Source organism: Podarcis pityusensis (genome assembly GCF_964106645.2).
Source record: "Podarcis pityusensis genome assembly, chromosome: 8".
NCBI classification, from domain to species: domain Eukaryota; kingdom Metazoa; phylum Chordata; class Lepidosauria; order Squamata; family Lacertidae; genus Podarcis; species Podarcis pityusensis.
In genome coordinates this window covers 80,662,178-80,683,873 of record NC_138033.1, presented here as the reverse complement: position 1 = coordinate 80,683,873, position 21,696 = coordinate 80,662,178, and the positions used below count along the sequence as shown (strand labels likewise).

The 21,696-nt window shown below is 50.1% G+C and overlaps 1 protein-coding gene across 4 annotated transcripts in view; it reads left to right on the top strand.

Annotated features, from left to right (window-relative positions):
* The window catches only part of SPEN (spen family transcriptional repressor), a 67,618-nt gene extending 46,018 nt beyond the window's left edge, over positions 1–21,600 (top strand). For 2 of the 4 annotated variants that reach the window (XM_081017227.1, XM_081017229.1), the window contains exons 6-15: positions 313–464; positions 2,381–2,506; positions 3,042–3,155; positions 4,199–4,312; positions 8,412–8,512; positions 9,228–17,109; positions 18,428–18,841; positions 19,346–19,540; positions 19,849–20,007; positions 20,425–21,600. In XM_081017227.1, the coding sequence (XP_080873353.1) occupies positions 313–464; positions 2,381–2,506; positions 3,042–3,155; positions 4,199–4,312; positions 8,412–8,512; positions 9,228–17,109; positions 18,428–18,841; positions 19,346–19,540; positions 19,849–20,007; positions 20,425–20,556 (9,389 nt within the window). In that variant the 3' untranslated portion in view covers positions 20,557–21,600. The remainder of the gene's footprint in view (positions 1–312; positions 465–2,380; positions 2,507–3,041; positions 3,156–4,198; positions 4,313–8,411; positions 8,513–9,227; positions 17,110–18,427; positions 18,842–19,345; positions 19,541–19,848; positions 20,008–20,424) is intronic. The other 2 variants (XM_081017228.1, XM_081017230.1) reach the window with 2 other exon arrangements.
* Positions 21,601–21,696: the final 96 nt, after the last annotated feature.

The following is a 21,696-nucleotide window of genomic DNA, read 5'->3' as shown; positions in this document are numbered from 1 at the left end:
TTTTTGGTGCATTGGCACCATCCATCAGGAACCTCTTCACAAATCCCATTGAAGTGGGCGGGAGCTCTTGTTTCAGTTTTCCCTCCAGATTAGTCTGTTGAATTTAGTTTCTGCTTACAGAATAGGAGTTGGTAGACTGCTTTGACCTTTGATTTGCTGGCATTACTAGATCCATAATCATTTGAAATGGGGTGGGATGAAGCTCAGCCCTCCTGACATGGCAGCGTAGAGAGATTTAGACACTACAGAATGTTAAAGAGAGAAGACACCACAGAATGTTAAAAGAACTTTTTTTAAATCACCTGCCTCCAGAAACAGAGAGCGAGAATGAATTTCGGCCTTTAGATGAAAGAATAGATGAATTCCACCCCAAGGCAACGAGAACTCTGTTCATCGGCAATCTAGAAAAAACCACCACATATCATGACCTTCGCAACATCTTCCAGCGTTTTGGAGGGATAGTGGTATGTACAGTGTGTGTGTGTGTGTGTGTGTGTGTGTTTGTATCAGTTCATTTGAGAGAGAAGCATGTTTCAGCTCATTAAATATAAGCTCTGAAGGTCCATTAATCTGATAAGTATCACTGGATCTTATGAAGCCATGATATAGAAATAATAAATTTGGAAGGGGGAAAAGGCAGCTTCCCTATCCCTGGGTAGCAGTGTCTTAGCAACCTTACATTGAAAACAACCCCGTTTGCTCTGCTGAATACTCTGAGCCCTACATGTGTCAGAGACTGCCTCCTTTGCTGTGCTCCCTTGCAAGAAGAGGTGGCACTTGAGGCAGATGGTTAGAAGGCTTGCCTGGCCCTTCCCACCTACAAGGGCCCAAGGAGGAAGAGCACTGGGGGCAGCTGTGCAGCCCTGGGACTTCCCTTCCTGAAGGGCGCAGCTCTTCTCGCTTTGTCTTGAAGAGGTGGAGCCTTTTCACTTGCTTACTAGGCATTTGCTAAACTCATGTCCATGGCTGAACAATGCAAGTCTGGTTCAGCAGAAACTGCTTCCGCTTCTGTGTGTTTGGCATTGGGGAAGGAGAGTGTGTTAGCAAGCAGGACCGAGAGCTGCCTGGGTTGAGTGTTGCCAGGCCTTTTAATCTCCCACCTGCATGCCCTGAAAAGCACTGCATGCAAACTCGAGACATCCACAAGAAAAGAGACTGTCATTTGCTCACACAGACCGTGGCAGTGGGGTATGTTGCAGATCCACTGTTGTGTGGATGCCTCATCATTAATGGAAAAGTGACCCCTAGGGGTGTAGCTGTTTGTTTTTGCTTTAATTGCTTGCTCACGGCAAGTCAGTCACCCTAAGTTGGAAGCTCCTATGCTGCTATGTCACTAGAACAAAGACTGGCTGGTGTTAGAGAAGTCCCCTCTTTGGGCAAGTCTTTGCTTCCTCACCTTTGTTTGGAGCCAAAGGCTTCTGGGAATGGAAGTCTTCTCTGGATCTTTTGCTCTTGTCCCTGGACTTGTTGAAGGTGCTGGAGTCTCCTTCCTTGCCTGAATCTCCTAACACACTGCTCACAAAGGCAGAAGTGAGTGTTGTTTTGCAAAAATAGAAAGTGTCCAGCTTCTATTTCTAGCTTGGGAGGATGACTCGTCCTACTCAGAGAACATTGTGCCTGCCTCGGCTCCTAGTCATCAGAGTGAAGGCTGGCCAAAATGTTGTTTATCCTTCTGCCTGCCTAAGCCCATTAAATCCCCAGGTAGATAATTTTCTCTAGCACAGGCTTTAAATATTTCCAGAGTATCTTAGTCACTACTTAGATTTCAGCTGTTGCTAAAGATATATATATATATATATATATATATATATAAACAAAAGCCAGCATTCAAATAATTAATCAGCATCACAATGTTGTTGCATTGTTGCTGTTGTTCATCTGGATTTTACTGTGTGCGTCATCTTGGTTTAGAATGAGCTGCAAGATGAGGAAGGGAGGGAAGAGTGGATTGTTGTGGTTTTCCATGAGCAGTATTTTTAAGAGCATAAAAATAGGACAGGAACACTGAATGGTTTGGGGGTATTGTCATTTAGAAAAAGAAGCTGAGGAGGGGAAACTGCTTCTGTCACTTGTGTCCACACACCAACCTGACCTTGCTGGTTTAGGAAGCAAAAGAGAATCCACAGATGTGAGTGGATACTTGACCTAGGACCACCAGTTGCAGACTCCCACTTATGTTGCTGAGCTTTAGCGGGATGTGTGTGTTTTTGACTGGCCAACAACTGCTTTAAACTGGGGTCCAGCTTCATCCCTGAAGGCTAACCTGTAAAACTATGAGCCTGCTTCTGCCTTAGCAGGGCGTTCTCTTTGACCAGCAGTCCTCTTGGTGCCCTGTGGCCTAGTCTGTCTCTCAGTGTGAACTGCTTTCCTTCCCCACCAGGATATTGACATCAAGAAAGTGAATGGGGTTCCCCAGTATGCATTCCTGCAGTACTGTGATATTGCAAGTGTGTGTAAAGCGATCAAGAAGATGGATGGGGAATATCTCGGAAATAATCGGCTCAAGGTAAATTTTCTCCTAGAAGTGCTGCTCTTTGAGGGGTTTTTTTGTTTCCAGAGATTTTAAGTGATTCTTGTCAGCTTGAGCCGTGAAGCAAGGATAAGATGCCCTGTGTCCCTCTTAGGGCCTTTCTGTTTGCTTGTAGATGAGATTGGATTGTTTCTGGGATTTTTCAGTCCCTCCAGATGGCACGAATGGGCAAAGTTGTTTGACCATCTTGGTGCAGAACCTGGAAACCGAATGGGCGTGGAGGTGGCATTTGTTTTCTTGCCCATTCACAGTTTTCTCTCCAGCTCCTTGTCCTGTACAGACTGCAAGTTGCACTTGATTCACTTGCCATAGGAAGGGGCCACACTTTGTGTCCATTTAAGCTTCTGGAATTTGTGTTAATTAAAACTGGCTTTAAAAAAAACCCAAAACTGGCTTAGTACTTGCTCGCACCTGCTCTACGGATCTTAGTTTAGAATTAGGCCTGCTCTTGTTAAATGAGCTTAATTGTGAATTCTTTGACTGACTGGAAGTTTTGCCCTTTTGTGTCCAGCTGGGCTTTGGGAAGAGCATGCCCACCAACTGCATGTGGTTGGATGGTCTTTCGACAAACGTGACGGATCAGTATTTAACGCGACATTTCTGCCGCTATGGTCCTGTGGTGAAGGTAGGTGGGAGGCTTTCTGCAGCACGAAGAGGTCTCCTCTCTTCCTTCCTCAATAAACCTGCTCTTTTCTGACCCCACATTCAAGCTCCGTCCTGAAGACCTGCTTCTGTCTCTATATTTCTCTCTGTCTCTCCGGGCTGAGCCTATCCTTCCGAGAGGTCCAAAGCTCTCGCCACCTTTTTTCCAGTTGGGGAAATGGCATGTTAAGGCAAGCCAAACGTGTGCAGAGAGTGCTTGGTGTGTCTGCCCACCTTCTCTTCCTCCCCTGCCCCCCCCTTTGCAAAACTGTGACTCCCCCTAGAATTTTGGGTGCATGGCCCACTTCAGTGACAGGGCTCAGATCAGTCACATTAGATCCAGAAGTTGTCTTATGGCTCCCATTCTAAATGCAGAGGCAACTGACTTCTCCTGCCTCCCCCCAATGCCTTTAATCTCCCCTCTTCCCCCTTGCAGGTATCTCAGGTACATGCACTGAGTTGCCTTTTAATCTCTGGAGCAGAGGTTGATCTTAAAGTCATGTAGCACCTCTGCGTGAATGAATCATGCAGGGAGGTTGGACAAGCTTGAGCCAGGAATGCCTCCTGTATAATCTCTGCAGGGAGTGGGTGGGATTTTGAACTCTTGGCATTACTTCCACAGAGCCTGCTGGTGCCTTGTGTCTCGAGCAGCACACGTTTATCTCCTTAGTGAAACTGTGGTTTCTTACACTTGTTTTTGTTCTGTTTTTTTAAACAGAATTTGTACTCTCTGGGCATAAAATTTGCAACTGCAGGGAAATAAGTAAAATACAGAAAAACAAAATAAAGGCCTACCAATGCCTCAAGCCACATGATTCTCAACCTAGAGCAGTCCCTTTCGCCCCTTTTTATTGTCTCTCTTACAAGATGCCTTGTTGCGGGGAAGGCTGAAAACGCCTCTAAATTTGGTGTTGTAACCGTATCTATTCTCCCTGCCCCTAGTTGCATTTGTTTGCTGGGACTGACGTTTCTGTCCTGTGGATGAGGCTCTTATTTTGGTTTTGTTTTGTTTTTTTGTTCTTACAGGTGGTGTTTGACCGCTTAAAAGGCATGGCTCTCGTTATCTACAATGAAATTGAATATGCACAAGCTGCTGTAAAAGAGACCAAGGGGAGGAAAATCGGTGGGAATAAAATTAAGGTCTGCAAAATTAAGTTCCTAAAGATTAGTAGTAATGATAATAAACAATAGTAAATAATAGGCCAGGCAGGGGAATTGCTTAATGACACAGAATGCTTTGCCAAAGTTTTTCTAAGATTGATTATTGTCACCCCCTCTGCCGAGTGGAGCTGTGCGGGCATCTCCAACTGCTGCTTGTAGCCTTTCCCTTCCTGTCATTTGCTTTGCTCAGTTCTTCTCCTTTCCTAAGTTCTTTGGCTGCTGGACCTTGTGCCGCTAACATCTCTGCAGCTGTAGAATTTCCTTGGCCCTCTTGGCTCACTGCGTCCTTCCCAAGGAGAGATCACCTTGAGCGCAGGAGTCTTGCTTGTGTACATGGATGTGCCAGGTGCGTTGACCACCTGGCCTGTGCCATTTGGGGCATAGTAAAGGCATGTGCTGTGTCCCATGGTGCTTTTTCCAAGATGGAGATAAGCTCTACGTCAGAGGAAAGATGTGGTTCTTGTGGTGCATTGGGCACTGTCCAGGACGGCCTTTGAAATGTCGTCTCCTCTTGTCTTGCTTGGTTATCTGCTTCCAAATAAGACATCCTACCTTGTGTCAGGCGTGTGATTGGGTGCTTGCACACACTCAGTAGGATAGCCCTCCCCAACCTAGTGCCCTCCCAGTGTTTGGACCACAACTCACATCAGCCCCAGCCAGCAGGAAGGCACCATATATATTTTTTGGGGGGGTGGGAGGTAGGCGGGGCAGGGGACTGCACTAAGAGGTGAACACCTTAAAGGTGCATTGTAAAGGATGAATTTAACATTGAGCCTCCTGTGTGCTAGTTCTATAGCTTGTGTGGCTTCAGTGAGTTTGATGTCTGCCTGCCCTGTTGCTGTGGAGTATTACAGAATGTCTTCCGGTGCATCCGTCTTAAACCTTTTAATTACTGGCCTTTGATTAAAATTAGCCGTTTGGGTTTTTTGACATTGTAACAGGTGTTTGAGGATTGTTTATTCAACTTCCTGAGAGAGGGATTTATTGAATCTAATTTATAGAGTTGGAAGGGACCCCTGCAATGCAGGAACCTCAGCTAAAGCATCCATGACAGATGGCCACCCAACCTCTGCTTAAAAACCCCCAAGGGAGGAGGCTGTTCCACTGTTCAACAGCTCTTACTGTCAGATCTCAATCTCTTTTTTTGTGACTTGAAGCCATCGGTAGGAGTCCTACCTTCCAGAGCAGGAAAAAACAAGCTTCCATTTGACAACGATTTAGATATTTGAAGATTGCTATCATATCTCCTCTCAGTCTCCTCTTTTCCATGCTAAACATACCTAGCTCCTTCAACCGTCTCTCATATAAGGCTTGGCTTCTAGACCCTTGATCATCCTAGTTGCCCTCCTCTGCACACGTTCCAGCTTGTCAACATTCTTCTTAAATTGTGGCACCCAGAACTGGACACAGTATTCCAGAACTGGACACAGTATTCCAAGGCAGAATAGAGTGGTACTATTACTTCCCTGTGACGCAGGTGGTGCTGTGGTCTAAACCACTGAGCCTCTTGGGCTTGCTGATCAGAAGGTCGGCAGTTCGAATCCCCGCGATAGGGTGAGCTCCCGTGGCTCGGTCCCTGCTCCTGCCAACCTAGCAGTTTGAAAGCATGGCAAAAAGTGCAATTAGATAAATAGGTACCGCTCCGGAGGGAAGGTAAACGGCGTTTCTGTGCGCTGCTCTGGTTTCCCTGAGAAGCGGATTAGTCATGCTGGCCACATGACCCGGAAAAACTGAGCGCCACAACCCCAGAGTCATTCGCGACTGGACTTAATTGTCAGGGGTCCTTTACCTTTTTATTACTTCCCTTGATCTAAACACATCTGTTGATGCAGCCTTTTTTGCTGCTGTATCATACTGTTGCCTCATGTTAAGCTTGTGGTCCACCAAGATCCCTAGATCCTTTTCACATGTACTGCTAGTCACTCAGGTGTCCCCCATCCTATATTTGTGCATCTGGTTCTTCTGTCTAAGTGCAGAACCTTACATTTATCCCTATTGAAATTCTTTTTGTTAGCTTGCACCCAGTTCTCCAATCTGTCATTTTGAATTTTGATTCTGTCTTCTGTGGCATTAGCTACTGCTCCCAGTTTTCTGTCATCTGCGAATTTGATGAGCATCGCCTCAATTCCTTCATCCAAGTCGTTTATAAAGACGTTGAACAACAGGCCCAGGAGAGAACCCTGCGGCACCCCACTTGTCACTTTTCCCCAGGATGACGAGAAACCAAAAATGAGTACTCTTTGGGTTCAGTCAGTCAACCAGCTACAAATCCACCTTGTTCAACCCACATTCTACCAGCTTCCTCGCAAGAATATTGTGGGGGGGGGGGGGGGGGTTAGTCAAAAGCCTTACTGAAATCAAGATACACTATGTCCACAGCATTTCTCTGATCCACCAAGTTTGTAATTCCATCAAAAAAAGAAATCGGGTTGTTCTGGCATGACATATTTTTGAGAAACCCATGCTAGGCCTTAGTAATCACAGCATCCTTTTCTAAATGACCGACTGTTGAATTATCTGTTCTAGGACCTTCCCTGGTATTGATGTCAAGTTCACCAGTTGGTAGTTACCCGGGTCTTCCTTTCCCCCCTTTCTAAGGAAGGAGACAACATTTGCCCACCTCCAGTCTGTAGGGACCTCACCTGTTCTCCAAGATTTCTCAAAGATCATAGATAAAGGCTCTGAAATTACATCCACAACCTCCTTTAGTACCCTTGGATGCAGCTCACCAGGCCCTGGAGATTTGAATTCATTTAAAGTAACTAGGTGTTCCCTAATACCTCTTTTCCTATCTTGGGACGCAGCTCCCTCCTTACATCATTTATTCTGTTATCACCAGGTTCGGCATCACTTTCCTTTTGGGTGACAACAGAGGCAAAGTAGGTGTTGAGTTGTTCCAGCTTTTCTCTTGTCTTCTCCAAGGAGAGGATCCGCCACTTCCTTGTTCTTCTTACTTTGGACATAGCCAAATAAACCTTTTTAATTATTTCTAACCTCCCTTGCAAGCCTGTTCATTCTGAGCTTTAGCCAGCCTGACTTTCCCCCTGCAACTGTTGGAATCACACCCAGTAGTTCCTTAAGCTTTTTGAAAATTGGCCTTTTTAAAATCCAGAGTGTGTGTCCGACTACACAGTTTCCCCTTGCCTCTGTATCATGAAAGCCAGAAGAACATGATCACTTTCTCCCAAGTTTCTTTGTACTTCCACTTTGTCGATCAGTTCCTCTTGATGATCCCCTTGATGCTTCTTCCACCTTCTGGGAAATTAAATTGTCGGAGAGGCAATGGAGGAATTTGTTGGACCTTGCATTCTTGGCAGAGTTAGAGTCCCAACAGATATCATGGAAATTGAAGTTCCTCTCTTCCTCTTCGGTCTATTCCTTTTGAACAGGTTATACCCTACAATTCCTACATTCCAGTCATGAGTCTCAAGCCACCAGTTTTCAGTAATGCCTACCAGGTCATATTTGCTATCCTGTGCTAAAAGCTCCAATTCATCTTGCTTGTTTCCCATACTCTGTGCATTTGGGGATTTAGTATCTGTGGATTTAGTATTCTGGGTTTGGCTTGCTGTGTAAGATTGACCAGAGGCATTTTAATTGTGGTTCTTGGGAAAAGCAACAGTAACAGCAAGAACAAGAACAACGTCTCAATAGTTATACATGCATTCATAATTAGCTTGTGATCCTTTTGACTAAAATCACTCTCATATTAACATGTTGAAGGTTATCAGTGGCTAAATGCACCCTGTCTTCCCCAACTTCCTTATGATATTCTCAGATGTATCTGGCCATTGCTGAATTGGCCCAGCATGGTTGCTGTTCTTTTTTCATAATGTGTATGGCATTATGATACTTCCATACCCACATCTAAGCTGTGAAGTACCATATTCTATTAAAACTAGCTTCTACATTAAAACCCACCAGCAAGCAAAGTTCTCCTCATCTGATGGTTTAATGGGGCGGGGGGCACTTTTAATCATGTCTTAATTTCCCTGTGTCTTAAATGCAGATGATGAACCTTTTTTCATAATTGGGTGTTATTGGGAGTAATGGGCCTTTAAAAATTCTTGTTTTTCAGGTGGATTTTGCAAACCGTGAAAGCCAGTTGTCATTCTATCAATCTATGGAGAAAACGGGTCAAGATATCAGAGACTTCTATGAAATGCTGGCAGAAAGAAGGCAAGTGCCTCTGATGTCTTTACAGCAGCCCAAAATGGGTCTCTGGAGGTTGGGAGGATCTACCCAGCAATTCATAATTCAAGTTTTTTGGCATTTTTCCTGCCGTCATTTTAATTCTTTTTGGCTTTTTTATTTTTACAATGGATATCCAAAATACCATTGTGAGTTGGGGAAGGGGTTAGTAGCCAGTAGCAATCCTGTTTAAATGATTGCAGCTCATAACCAAGGCTTGTAAACAGGGGGACATTTTGAGGGAGAGGCCCAGAGTGCTGTCTCACGGTGTACATTGGACCAAGAGACATAGATGGTGAGGGAGCTGCTGTAGTGGCCTGCAGCACCTGCGCCATGTTGGCCTTCCTTCCTGAGAAAGTGCAGAATTGCACCTGCAACAGATATCGCCCAGCCCTGCCAGACACATTCCATATATAGCAAGGGACTACGAGATTCTGGGCTGGAAGCTGAAGGGCCTTAGAGCAGAAGTGTTTTTTTCCATCACTCATTCCTGCTGAAGGTCATGGCTTAGGAAAAGCCTCTGAAGCCTCTCTTAGCAGTGGGACGTGGGGTGGTGACTATTGAACTAAAGGATCAGCTGCCTGCTTAGAAAATAGCTGTTCTTTTTGTCTTTTGATTGAACCTGTAGCTACAGTAGTCGAGCTGTATATGGTGGTCTTGATCTGGGGAGAAGCTGACTTTTTTATGTTCCTGGGTTTGGCAGGGATGAAAGGAGAGGATCTTACGACTATGCTGCTGACCGTACCTACTATGAGGCTGTTCGCACCCCAGGAACATATCCAGAAGATCCTCGGAGGGAATATCCAGCCCGTAGCAGGGAGTTTTATGCTGACTGGGATCCTTACCAAGCAGAGTATTACGACCCACGGTATTACGACGACCCACGGGAATACAGAGATTACAGGGGTGACCCTTACGAGCAAGACATAAGAGAGTATAGTTACAGGCAACGGGAGCGGGAGCGATTTGAATCAGACCGGGACCGGGACCATGAAAGGAGGCCCATTGAAAGGAGCCAAAGCCCAGCTCACTCCCGACGGCCCCAAAGCCCTGGAGCATCTCCGTCCCAATCAGAGAGGCTGCAGAGCGATTCTGAGCGGAGGATCTACAGCCGGTCCTCGGAGCGGAGCGGCAGCTGCAGCTCCCTCTCCCCACCCCGCTATGACAAGCTGGACAAAGCCCGCCTCGAGCGCTACACAAAAAGCGAGAAGCCCGAAAAAGAGCGGGCCTTTGAGCAAGAGAGAACGGACAAAGACAAGCGCCTGGTAAGGAAGGAGAAACCAGAAAAACTTGAAAAGGATAAAGCGGAGAAGCAGAAACGGAGGGCCAAAAATCATTCTCCCAGCTCTCAGTCGTCGGAAACAGACCCAGAAACCGAACGGGAGCCCACCCCTGAGAAGGTCAAAGGCAGCAGCAAAGGGAGTCGGGAGAGAGCAGATAAAGAAGGAGCTGCGAAGAACCGCCTGGAGCTGATGCCATGTGTCGTGTTAACACGAGTCAAGGAAAAGGAAGGGAAAGTAATCGAACAGCCTGCTTTGGAAAAGCTGCGTGGGAAGCAAGAAAACGACATGCTCAAGTCTCCTTTGCTTGAACAAAAAATGCAGATTTCTCAGGCAGACCAAACCAAGTCAGAGCAGCTGAAACTTGAACCCGCCCGAGTGAAAGTGCCAAAAGAGAAGGTGCTTGCCAGTCACATTGAAGTGGTTGAGAAGGATGCAAAACTGAAGCCTAGGAAGCACCTGAAGGCAGAGCTGCCTAGTGAAGTGACTAACCCAGTAGATCTAGAAAAGCTGGAAGCTCGCAAAAGACGCTTTGCGGATGCAAACCTCAAGCCAGATAAGCAAAAAATGGACTTTAAAAGGAGTAGTCAGGAGGAGGAGGAAGCGCGTGTGGTTTTGAAAAAGCAGATTGAGTTAACAAGTAGTGAATCTGAGAGAAAGCCCTTGAGGAAAGAGACTCTTAAAAGGGAATCCAAGAAAACCAAGCTGGAAAGGCTTGCCTCAGTGACCAGCCCCAAAGAAGCTCAAGAGCCAGCCAGTATTTCTCTGGGGATTGGTTTACGGCCCAGTTTAGAGCTGCAGGCTAGGCTGGGGGAGCTACTTGAGGAACCTGGGGAAGCCCCTGAGATCCCTGTAAGGAAGGTCAACTCCATCAAATTGCAGCACAAGCATACACAGCTGTTAGATGACCAAGGAACTGAGCGAGAGGACACATGGAAAACCTACTGCAGTCTTCCCGAAGAAGTGCCCGACCACAAGCTAGCTCAAGAGAAGCCTCCATCATCCGATATCGAGGAGAAGATTCCCATTGACATTGATCACACACAGAGTTATCGGAAGCAAATGGAGCTGAGTCGCAGGTTGAAGCAGCAAATGGAAATGGAAATTGCAAAGCACGAGAAGTTTGGCAGCCCAAAGAAAGATCTTGATGAGTATGAGAGGCGTAGCCTGGTGCATGAAGTGGGGAAACCCCCGCAAGATGTGACAGACGACTCTCCTCCCAGCAAGCGGAAGAAATCCTCTGACGCTTTCGACTTTGAAATTAGCACAAAGAGAGAGAGAAACTACAGGAGCTCTCGGCAGGTGAGCGAGGACTCTGAAAGGACGGCCTGTTCCCCTAGCCTCAGGCCCTTCCCTTTCCATGAGGATGAGGAGATGCTGGAGTCCCCGAGGCTGGTGCCTGTGAAAGAAACCAAAGAGTCACCTAAAATGGATGAAAAGGGTCCTCCATATTCTAATGTGGCTGTAAGGGAGGATTCTTTGAAATTTAACCCCTACGACTCCAGTCGAAGAGAGCAGATGGTAGAAATGGCTAAAATAAAATTATCTTCTGTGAGTTGTGAGGAGGAATTGAACCGATGGGAGTCCCAAGTGAAGCAAGAGCCTGGGAGGGTGGACATCACCTTCCCAAGCAGCATTGTCAAGAGAGATGGCATAAGGAAGCGGTCAATACGGGATCTGGAGCCAGGAGAGGTGCCTTCGGACTCTGACGATGACGGCGATAATAAAGCCCATTCTCCAAAAACCCCTTCGTTGCTGGAGAGCTCCAGGTTGTCTTTTTTATTACGGGACAGGGAAGAGAAACTTCGTGATCGAGAGGAGAGGCTGCCAACCTCTTCGGAAAGACACAAGTTTTATTCCTTTGCATTGGACAAGACAATCACTCCTGACACAAAGGCCTTGCTTGAGAGAGCCAAATCTCTCTCATCCTCCAGAGAAGAGAACTGGTCTTTCCTTGATTGGGACTCGAGATTTGCTAATTTTAGGAACAATAAGGACAAAGAGAAAGTGGATTCTGCTCCAAGGCCTATCCCCTCGTGGTATATGAAAAAGAAGAAAATCCGAACCGATTCTGAAGGGAAGCTGGATGATAAGAAGGAAGACCACAAGGAGGATGAGCAAGAGAGGCAAGAGCTCTTTGCCTCGCGCTTCCTGCACAGCTCCATCTTTGAACAGGACTCGAAGCGCCTGCAACACTTGGAAAGGAAAGACGAAGACCTTGACTTCCTCTCTGGTAGATTGTACGGCCGGCAGGCATCCCTGGATGGGAACATTGGCATGTCAGACTTTGTGCCAGAGCCAGTGGTTCTCTTCCACAGCAGGTTTGTGGAGCTCACAAGAATGCAACAAAAAGAAAAGGAAAAAGACCAGAAGCCCAAAGAAGCAGAAAAGCAGGAGGAGAAGGAGAGTCAGCCCAAAAGCCCAGAAGCAGCAGCGCCTGAGGAAAAAGTGGCAGAGCATAAGCATCTGCTTTCAGTTGGGCCATTTCCAGCTGCTCTTGTACTCCAAGAACCAGGGCCAGCCATGCCGGAAAAGGTCACGAACGAGAAGTTGCCGGTCATTGTGCCCTCTTTGAGAGAAGAGAAGCCTCTGCCTGAACTTGGTCCTGTGGCTGAAGAACCAAAGCCTCTTCCAGAACTCCTTGCTGCTGTCAAAACTGAACCACCTGAGCATATGGAAGCACTGCCAGGAATAGACAGCAACAAGGACCCTGCTCTTTCTGCAGCAACTCCTCCTGAGGAAGACTCGGTATCCCTAGTACACCCTTCCTATTTGGACACAAAGCCACCCACGCCCGGATCTTCCTTCTCTCAAGCGGACATCTGCACAGATCCAGAACCTGAAATAATCCCACCACCACCACCACTCAAACCAGCAGCAAGGTCCGAGGAACTGCCTGAGCTGAAAGAAGAAAATGTTTCACCATCTCTGAACTCTGAGGCTGGTGCAGGGCAGAAAGCAGAGCCAGCTGTGGAGGTCCTGCCTCCAGTCTCCGACACGGAGATGGAAGCCGAGCCGCTTGTTGTCATCAAAGACAAGAAGCCGAACAAGAATAAACGTTCCAAAAACCCTGTCCAGACTTCGGTTGCAAACGTTGCAGAGAAGCCTGTCACAAGGAAGAGTGAAAGGATTGACCGCGAGAAACTTAAAAGGTCGGGCTCTCCCCGCGGGGAAGCACTGAAGGTGGAAACAGAGAAGGTTTCGAGAAACGCTGCTAAATCTCCAAGTATTGCACCAGAGCCGGAAAACCCAGAGCCTAGCTTGCCAGTGGGCAGGACAAGGCGCAGGAATGTGCGGTCAGTTTATGCCACCACAGGGGACCACGAAGGCCCATCGCCTATGAAGGATACTCTGGAGGTCACCAGATCTACCAGGAAAAGAGTTGAAAGGGAGCCACCAGACTCTGCCTTGACTCCAACCCCTCCAAGAAGAGGCAGGCCTCCCAAATCTCGTCGCAAGCCTGAGGAGGAAGTCTCTCCCGTGAAGGTTGAACCAGCTCACCCAGAGGTAGAAGAAGCAGAATCAAAAGAGATGGTGGAAGTCCCGAAACCCGTGGAGGGGTGGAGGTCGCCTCGATCCCAGAAGCTGGCACACAGCCAATCTCCAGCAGCCAGCACTCCTCAAGCCAAGAAAGGGGGGAAGAACGAGTCGAAGGCTGAGAATTTGGTGGAGCCAGAAGAGCCCCCTGACCTCTCTGGCCAAGGCTCGAATGGAAGTGAAAACGGTAACAAACCCAAGGTGGAGAAAGAGCCTCTTCTGAGTGACCAGAAGCGAGAGAGGAAAGAAGTCGAGCTGGAGAAAAATGTCCCCGAAGCCTGCACCATTGAGATTGTGGAAAGAAAGCCTGTCTCTGAGAGAACTCCAAAGTCCAAACGTGGAAGATCCAGGAACGTCAAGGCCGCCGATAAAGCCTCCTTGATGAAGAGCTTGAAAAGCGTTGAAATCCGGCTTAATGTGGATGAAGTCAAAGGTGCTTTGCGGCCCAGCGAAGAGGACACGGAGCCTGTGCCGGCATCGTCCCCCAAGAACAAAAGTCCCCGGAAGGAAGACAAATTGTCACCCCATTTCATAAAGACAGAGGCAGAAGACCCCTTCCAGGAAACAGAGAAAGATCTGGCTTGTGAGTCAACACAGTCTCCTGAAGCAGACCAGCTGGCCAAGCAGATCGAACTGGAGCAGGCTGTGGAGAATATTGCAAAGCTCACTGAAAGCCAGACGATTGCAGCCTACAAGGAACAGGCGGCTGAAGTGTCAGACGTTCGCCCGGAGGAAGACGGGGACAAGCCTGCTCATCAGGCCAGCGAAACAGAACTCGCGGCTGCCATTGGCTCCATCATCTATGACATCTCTGGAGAGGCCGAAAGTTTCCCTGCTCCGCCAACGTATCCTACCGAATCTGAATCGGAAATGCCCGCAGAACCGTTGGTGCTGCCACCCGCACGAGAAGAGATGGAGCCTGAAACTGATCAAGCCGTGAGCAATATCTTGGAGTCAGAAGCCACTTCAGTTGAGCCGCCTGCCCCACCAGGCCCTGGCACTACCCCAGAGGCAGACTCTGCCAAAGAGGCGGAGGTGAGTGTGAGCGAATCCTCCAATTCAGCACAAGAAGCAGAAACCTTGCAAGAGGCTGACATGGCTCGGAAGGAACGGGGCCGCCAGAAAACCACCCGGCCGAGGCGCAAGCGGAGCACAAGCAAGAAAGGGGATACAGCAGCAGAACCGAGGACTATTGAGCCCGAACGAGTACAAAGCAAATCTCCAGTGGCCAACGAGGTTAAAGGGAAGTCAGAAGGAGCCTCGAAAGAAGAGAGTCAAGAGAAAAGCTCTCCTCTGGCTTCCCAGCCAGGTCCCCCTGATGCCAGCAAGGCTGCACCCCTGGAGGGGGCTTCTCCAGAACCTCCTGTGGCAGACAGCACCCCCCTGCCCAAAGCAGTGGACCTGCTCTCTCCGTCGGTTCCTGTTGAAGAGGTGAGCCAGAGCGCCTTCAAACTACAGCCGGGGGCTGACAGTGCTCCAGTGACTCCTCCACCAGGCACCCCCAATACACCTCTGCCAGCAGCAGCCCCATCTTCAGCTGCAGCAAAGCCTGTCTCCGCTGGGTCTGCCCCCCTTCACTCCAGCACAGCAAAGGTGACTGAGTGGATTGTGAAGCATGAGGAGGCCCGGGCCCGTTCCACCCCACCGCCGGCTCTCCCCCCTGACACAAAGGCATCGGATATAGACACAAATTCCAGCACTCTGAGGAAAATATTGATGGAGCCCAAGTACGTCTCTGCAACCAGCGTGGCATCAACAACGCATGTCACGACTGCCATAGCCGAGCCTGTGAGTTCACCTCGTTTGGTAGAGGAAGATCCTCCACACCCTCCGGCAGAGGTTGTCCGGCCTGGATCAGAAGACAAGCCAGCTGTCCCAGCCATGAATGCTTTGGAGCCGCCAGCTGCAGAGGCCCCAGTTTTCACCGAGAAAGAGAAGGTCATCACTGTCATTGCTCCCAAGGCCACTTCTGTGATAAGCAGGATGCCCCACAGCATTGACCTTGAGGAAACCCCGCGGATAACTCTGGTGAAGCAAGCGCCCCAGACGTGCCTAGTCAACGCCCTCTCGCCAAAATACAAGCAGAGGCCAAGTACCAATGACAACAGCCGGTTCCATCCGGGATCCATGTCCGTCATTGAAGATCGGCCGGTGGAGACAGGGTCCAGCCCCGGTCTTCGCGTCAACACGTCAGAAGGCATCGTGCTCCTGAGCTATTCCCAGCAGAAGACAGAAGGCCAGCAGCGGATCACAGCCAAGATCAGCCAGATCCCCCCAGCAAGTGCAGTTGACATTGAATTCCAGCAGTCGGTGTCCAAGTCCCAGATCAAGCAAGAGCCTCTTGGCCCCTCTCAGCCAATCCCAAAGGGCTCTCAGACGCCAACGGGGTACGGGAGTGTCTCAGCCCCATCGTCCCTTGTGCTGGGAGCTCAGCAGTACAGCCCTTCCCCTGTACTTTCCTCCATTAAGCAGGAACGGGGCAGCCTGGAAAAATCGGAGCCCCTGCACCTCTCTGTCCAGGCGCCCACTTCTCAGTCAGGGCCAGTCAAAGTCCTTTCCCAGTCTGCCAACACTCCATCCATCCTCGTCCACAACCAGATGGTGCTCCCACAGAGCATTGCTTCTTCCACCAACAAAAAGCTTCCAGACCCAGGTGCCCTGAAAGTGGAGACCAAGACTCTTCAGCCGTCGAGCTTGAGCCCCGGGGTTGGGCCTCATCACCCCTCCTTGTCTAGCAAGATTCACCCAGAGGCCAATCATGTGAGTGCAGGGCCCAGCACCCCAGCAGAGCGGGTGGTGTCTCACTTGGGGGTCACAAAGCAGGAGCCCCTCTCTCCACGGACAAGCGGGCACTCTCCGTCTCCCTTCCCAAGGGCTTGTCATCCGGGCGGCCCTTCTTCCCCAGCCCTGTCTGGGAACAACTCCATGCTAGGGATCCAGGGGTCTCCTTGCCCTGGGATCCCGGTGCCTCAATACATCTCCAGCATGCACCCCGAGCAGTCTGTGATCATGCCCCCACACAGCGTCACCCAGACGGTCTCCCTGGGGCACCTCTCGCAAGGGGAGGTCAGGATGAACACCCCTCCTCTGCCGGGCATGCCTTACAGCATCCGTCCTGAAGCGCTTCACTCCCCAAGGGCGGCTCTGCAGCCGCAGCGGTCAAGCACGCCGCAGCCAGCCCCCATCCGAGAGATCGTCATGCCACCTCTGTCTTCCCAGCATTCCTCGGAAGAGGAGATGCACTACCACCACACAGTGTGCCGCGGGTCCGCCCCCGTGCAGTCGGACGTGCTTGTCATGCAGCCAGACTACCGCTTGCACCCCTCCGGCATTCGGCTCGACCAGTACAACGTGCCCCGGGACGTGCGGATGATGATGCACCCACACATGGCTGCAGTGGGGGGCGACCACCACCCAGAGACCCGGCAGTCCCGCACGCCAGAAGGGAGGTCTGTGAAGACGCCCCCCGCCACAAAGACTCTCCCGTCAGGCAAAGAGGCACCCAAGGCCTCGGAAGTCAAGATGGCTCACTCCCCCCACAGTGAGCCCCGCCTCCTCAGCGGCCAGCTGCCAGGACTGCCTCTGACGCAACCAGTTGTCGTCCCTCACGGCGTGCAGATCATGCACCCGGCGGGCACCTCCTTCCACGATTACAGGACGGTCTACGGGGACATGAGGAGCTACCACCCAGCGGCTCAGCTAGGTCATCCTCAGTTTTCCGGAGCATCGCCAATCGGGCTGCCTTCTCGGAGTATGACCCCCTCTCAGGTAAGCCAAATCACTGGGATCAATAGGTGGGATGCTTCTGCGTCTTGTACCACCTTGGAGACTAGCAGCGTTTAGGATGGCATCATAAGTTTTTGTGGACCAGGTTCCATGTCTCCAGGTGTCATAGTAATTGATTAAAATGCAGTCTGCAAAATTCAGTTGGGGCTAAAATGTGTGCAGAAAAGAAAATCTTGTTCATGCTTATGAACTTATGGCTTATGCCATCGTGAAGCGGGCTCCTCTTTAACTGAGGTCCCTGATGTTGCCTGTGAGAACCACAGCACCCTCAAACTCCTCTCATGGTGCGTGCTAAGGCTCCTGTGCCGCGCACGTGTGTGTGTTGGGCGGGGGCTGTCTGCTGTGTTTTTATTTTGAGGTGTGTGGAGTTTTCCCCATCTAGTTGTTTTGGGGTCAGGGAAGCATTCTGAGCATCACCCTTCCTTCTTCTGTAAATGGGTATTTTGTGGTGCCCACAACAGTATCAAAAGTGCCCCTGGGCCCCAAAAGGTTAGGGGTCCCTGTGTTGCAAGACTGGCTGTTGTGTTTGCTGCAAGAGACCCAGGTGGGAATTGGCTCCTGTTCTTTAACGTGCCCAGAATCTGATTCCTTCCTCTCCACAGCCTGGGAGTTGCTCTGCCTTGGGAGTAGCGTGTGCATCTTCCAGGCTGTCTGAGGCAAGGAAGTGAAGTGCCACCAGCAAGTCCCTCCCTCTGTCTTCCGTTCCCACCCCTCCTCCCAGTTTCCAAGCCTGCTCTTGGCTTGTGTATAAAAACATTTTGGGATTGATGCAGCTGGGATGTGTGTGGCAAGTTCTTGCATGGCTGGGAGGCATGCACCTCAGAAGGAAGTGGAGTGTGCCAGCAGCAGCTACCACAAGCATTCGATGCACAGGGTAGCAGGTCACAGGGAGTGTTTTTGGGGTCCTACAGTGGCCCTTAATTTGTAGCTGTGTGGGGACAGATGTGGGGGCTTGGAAATCAAGGTCCTGGAAACCAGAGAAGGCTGCTCTGGAAACCAGAACCACTGCCACAGAGGCAGGTTATGGCTGAGCATGCAGACATCCTTGAGGAGGAGCCATTGTTGGAGACCCTAGGGATAGAAGCCACAAGTTTTTTTAATCTAGAATGATAAACCTGCACTAGTTTGCTTTTCTGGGGAGAGGGTGTGGTGGTGTTTCTGAGAACTTTGGAGTTTGCTGCTCCTTTGCTGCCTGCCAGAGCCCTCTTTCAGAGAGCAGGCACAAGGAAGGCAGGACCAGACCAGTGTTTCCTCCTCCTCCTCCTCCAATGTGCCCTGATTTTGTCTTTGTGCCTCTCAGGGTCTGCCAGAAGGGGAACACACCCACCCCAGCCAGCCAGCTCATAGCAAGACTCCCCAGCACACCCAGGAGCCCAAGGGAGCCCAGGCGGCAGGACCAGACCCCACTCACCACCCAGTGGCTGTCAACCGGCACGTCCAGCAGATCGACCCCCACTTGCACCTTCAGCGCAGCCAGGCAGACGCAGGCCAGACCTCCTACCCGTCTCCCGTCGCTATCTCTGTCAAACAGGAACTCCCATCCCCACATCAGGCCCCAGTGCAGAAGCCGGCGCTCTTTATCCCAACCACCTCTGGGCCTGGGGCTCCTCCGGGGCTGCCCCTCTCCCGGCCCGAGCCCCAGTCGGTGCTCAAGCAAGACCTTGCACCTCATCCTGTTTCCCAGAGACCGGTGGACATGGTCCAGCTGCTGACCGTGAGTTTTCCGTGCTGGATTTTGATTGAATTATTGTTGGTGGGAGGTTGGGGAAGGGTGCAGATGGCGGGGGGAGGCCTGGTGATGAACACTCAGTTGGGAAAGGGGAGTGCAAGTAGGAAGCAAGGGGCTGGTTGTAAAGGAGGAGGGCCCTGAGTGGACCACAGAGGCTGGGCTCTGGCAGTGAGGCACTCGCCAATCTTGCACCTAGTTGTTGAAACCTCCAGGGGTGGGGAATCCTTTCGGTCCAAGGGCCGCGTTCTCTTCCAGGCAACTTCCTGGGGGGGCCGCATGTCACTGATGGGCAGGGCCAGAGGCAAATGTGCATGGGGCAAGGATACATTTCAGCTGGGCAAAAACACGATGGGTTTTGGGGGTGCATTTGGTGGCTGGGCCTGAGGTCGCCCCCTCCAACTCTACCCTGCTTCCTTGCAGTTATTCCATCGCTTTCACCATTCACACTGAAGTGTTTTCTCTCTCTCTCTCCCCCCCCCCCATTTGCAGAAATACCCCATTGTCTGGCAGGGGCTCCTGGCCTTGAAGAATGACACGGCGGCCGTCCAGCTGCACTTTGTCTCCGGCAATAACGTCCTGGCACACCGCTCCCTGCCAGCCCCAGAAGGGGGACCTCCCCTGAGGATTGCTCAGCGCATGAGGCTGGAAGCGTCACAGTTGGAGGGCGTGGCGCGCAGGATGATGGTAAATGGCTGGAGCAAGAGGCTCCTTTCTGAGGAGGGTCTTGCGCCCGCTGAGTCCGCTTGGCACGTCTGCATTGGATTCCAGCCGCTCAAAGCGTCTGCAGCAGAATTGCACATTGCATGGCTGCGTCCTGTGGGGAAAGCAGGGGTTGTTCATCAGTGCACATGAAATTATCTGTCGGGTGTTGATGGATGTGCTTTTGCAGGTGCCTGGAGTATATGGCGCTGGTTCCTTGGGAATGCAGGGATGGGGCAGCAAAGCACGTGCACATGAGATGTGCTCTTCAGGGGTCTTGTCTTGCCTTCCAGGTGGAGAGCGACTATTGCCTGCTGCTGGCCTTGCCTTGTGGACGAGACCAAGAGGATGTTGTGAACCAGACGGAGTCGCTCAAGGCAGCCTTCATTAGCTACCTGCAAGCCAAGCAAGCCGCTGGCATCATCAACGTTCCCAACCCCGGCTCCAACCAGGTATGGGGAAGGGAGAGAAAGATGGGCTCGTTTCCTCCCCATAATGTGTTTAAATGTGAGGACCTATTTGGCTGTTGTTAGAATGCAGTGCCTGAGCATATGCAGAATGCATTTCCTTCACCACTGTGTGAACTTAATGAGGCTTGTCTACACCTGCTCTTCCAGGCAGGTTTGAGAGACATCCCCACCACATCTCTCCCGCTCCCCAACTTTGCTTTGTTATTTTGGGGATGTCACAGCTGAACTTGTGAGGCAGCAGGAAGGTGGAGCCTGTTGAGTTCGAATCACAGGACCCCAGGCCTTTCAGCACAAGCAGCTGAGGGTCTGCCCTTTGTGCTCCTGCCTGGGGCGAATGTGTTGGCCATTGAGAGCTTGTGTGGTCACCCTTTCCCTCTCCTTTGTGTTTCTCTATTCCAGCCTGCCTACGTCCTACAGATCTTCCCACCCTGTGAGTTCTCTGAGAGTCACCTCTCCCGCCTCGCCCCAGACCTCCTCGCCAGTATCTCAAACATCTCTCCTCACCTGATGATTGTCATTGCATCGGTCTGAGTGGCTTACAGTTACGGACTTCTTTCTCAAAGGCCCTACAGCAAAAACAGAGAGACAGTGAATGACAAAGGAAGGGAGGATGGACGGAAGGGATTGGACCCTCCTGCCCGAAACTCTGGCTTTGTAGTGGCCGCCATTCTACCTTGTATGTTTACATATTGCTCTAGTGAAGACGGACACCTGAGGCACTTCAACGAGGCAGACTGGTCCTGGGAGCTGGTGCCTCCTTGTGGGGGGAATGAAAGGAAGGCTATTTTTTTTTAACCTACGAAATAACTTAAAAACAAAAAAAGGAGGAGGAACCAGAACTGCCTTTGCACTAAATCAGTGATTTTGGACCTTTGCACAGTTAAAGATGTGTTGTGGCGTTCAGGGTGGATGTCTCGATACACGCACGAGCTTGCGTTGTGGACTCAGAAAACGCAGGACCTGGGAACTTCCGCTCCAGTCTGCGGGTCAAGGAGCATTTCACGATGTGTCTCCCCACTCCTTCTCCCGGATGACCCCGCGCGCTGCCCCCCTCCCCCAATGCTGCAGTTGCCTCCTCTTCCTCCTCCATCATCTGGGATGTACAGTTTACACTGAAGCAAAGCAAAACACAAAAGGGAGAGAACTATTTTCCTTCCTGGTGGGATATGCAGGACTCTGTGGGTGTGTGTACATAGAAATATATATATATATATAATATATATATATATATAAATATATAATACTGACTTTAAAAAGAAATCTGATCCCCACAACATACTTTTTTTTAATCTGTGCCAAAAAATGTGTTTTCAGAGAAAATCTTATTTTCATACTCAGACTTTGTATTTGTCACTCATTTGTAAGTGTGCTTCATTTAGACATTGCCGCCTCCTCCCCGCCTCTTCCTGTTCCTTCACATGTGGAAGTGTTATACACTTGTACAGACTTTTTATCTCCTCCTCCTCCTCCTCCTGTCCTTGTCGTCCTAACAATTAATTTATGGAAATGTTTTCTCAGCGCCGTTTTGTTTTGTGTGTCCATTGGATTACAAACTTTATTAAAAAATACAAGACATTCCAGTCTTTGGTGTGCTGTGTGCAGCTGGCGGGGGTGGGGACGGGACGGGACCGCAATTTATTTATTTATTGTACTTTCAACCTCTTTGCCTTC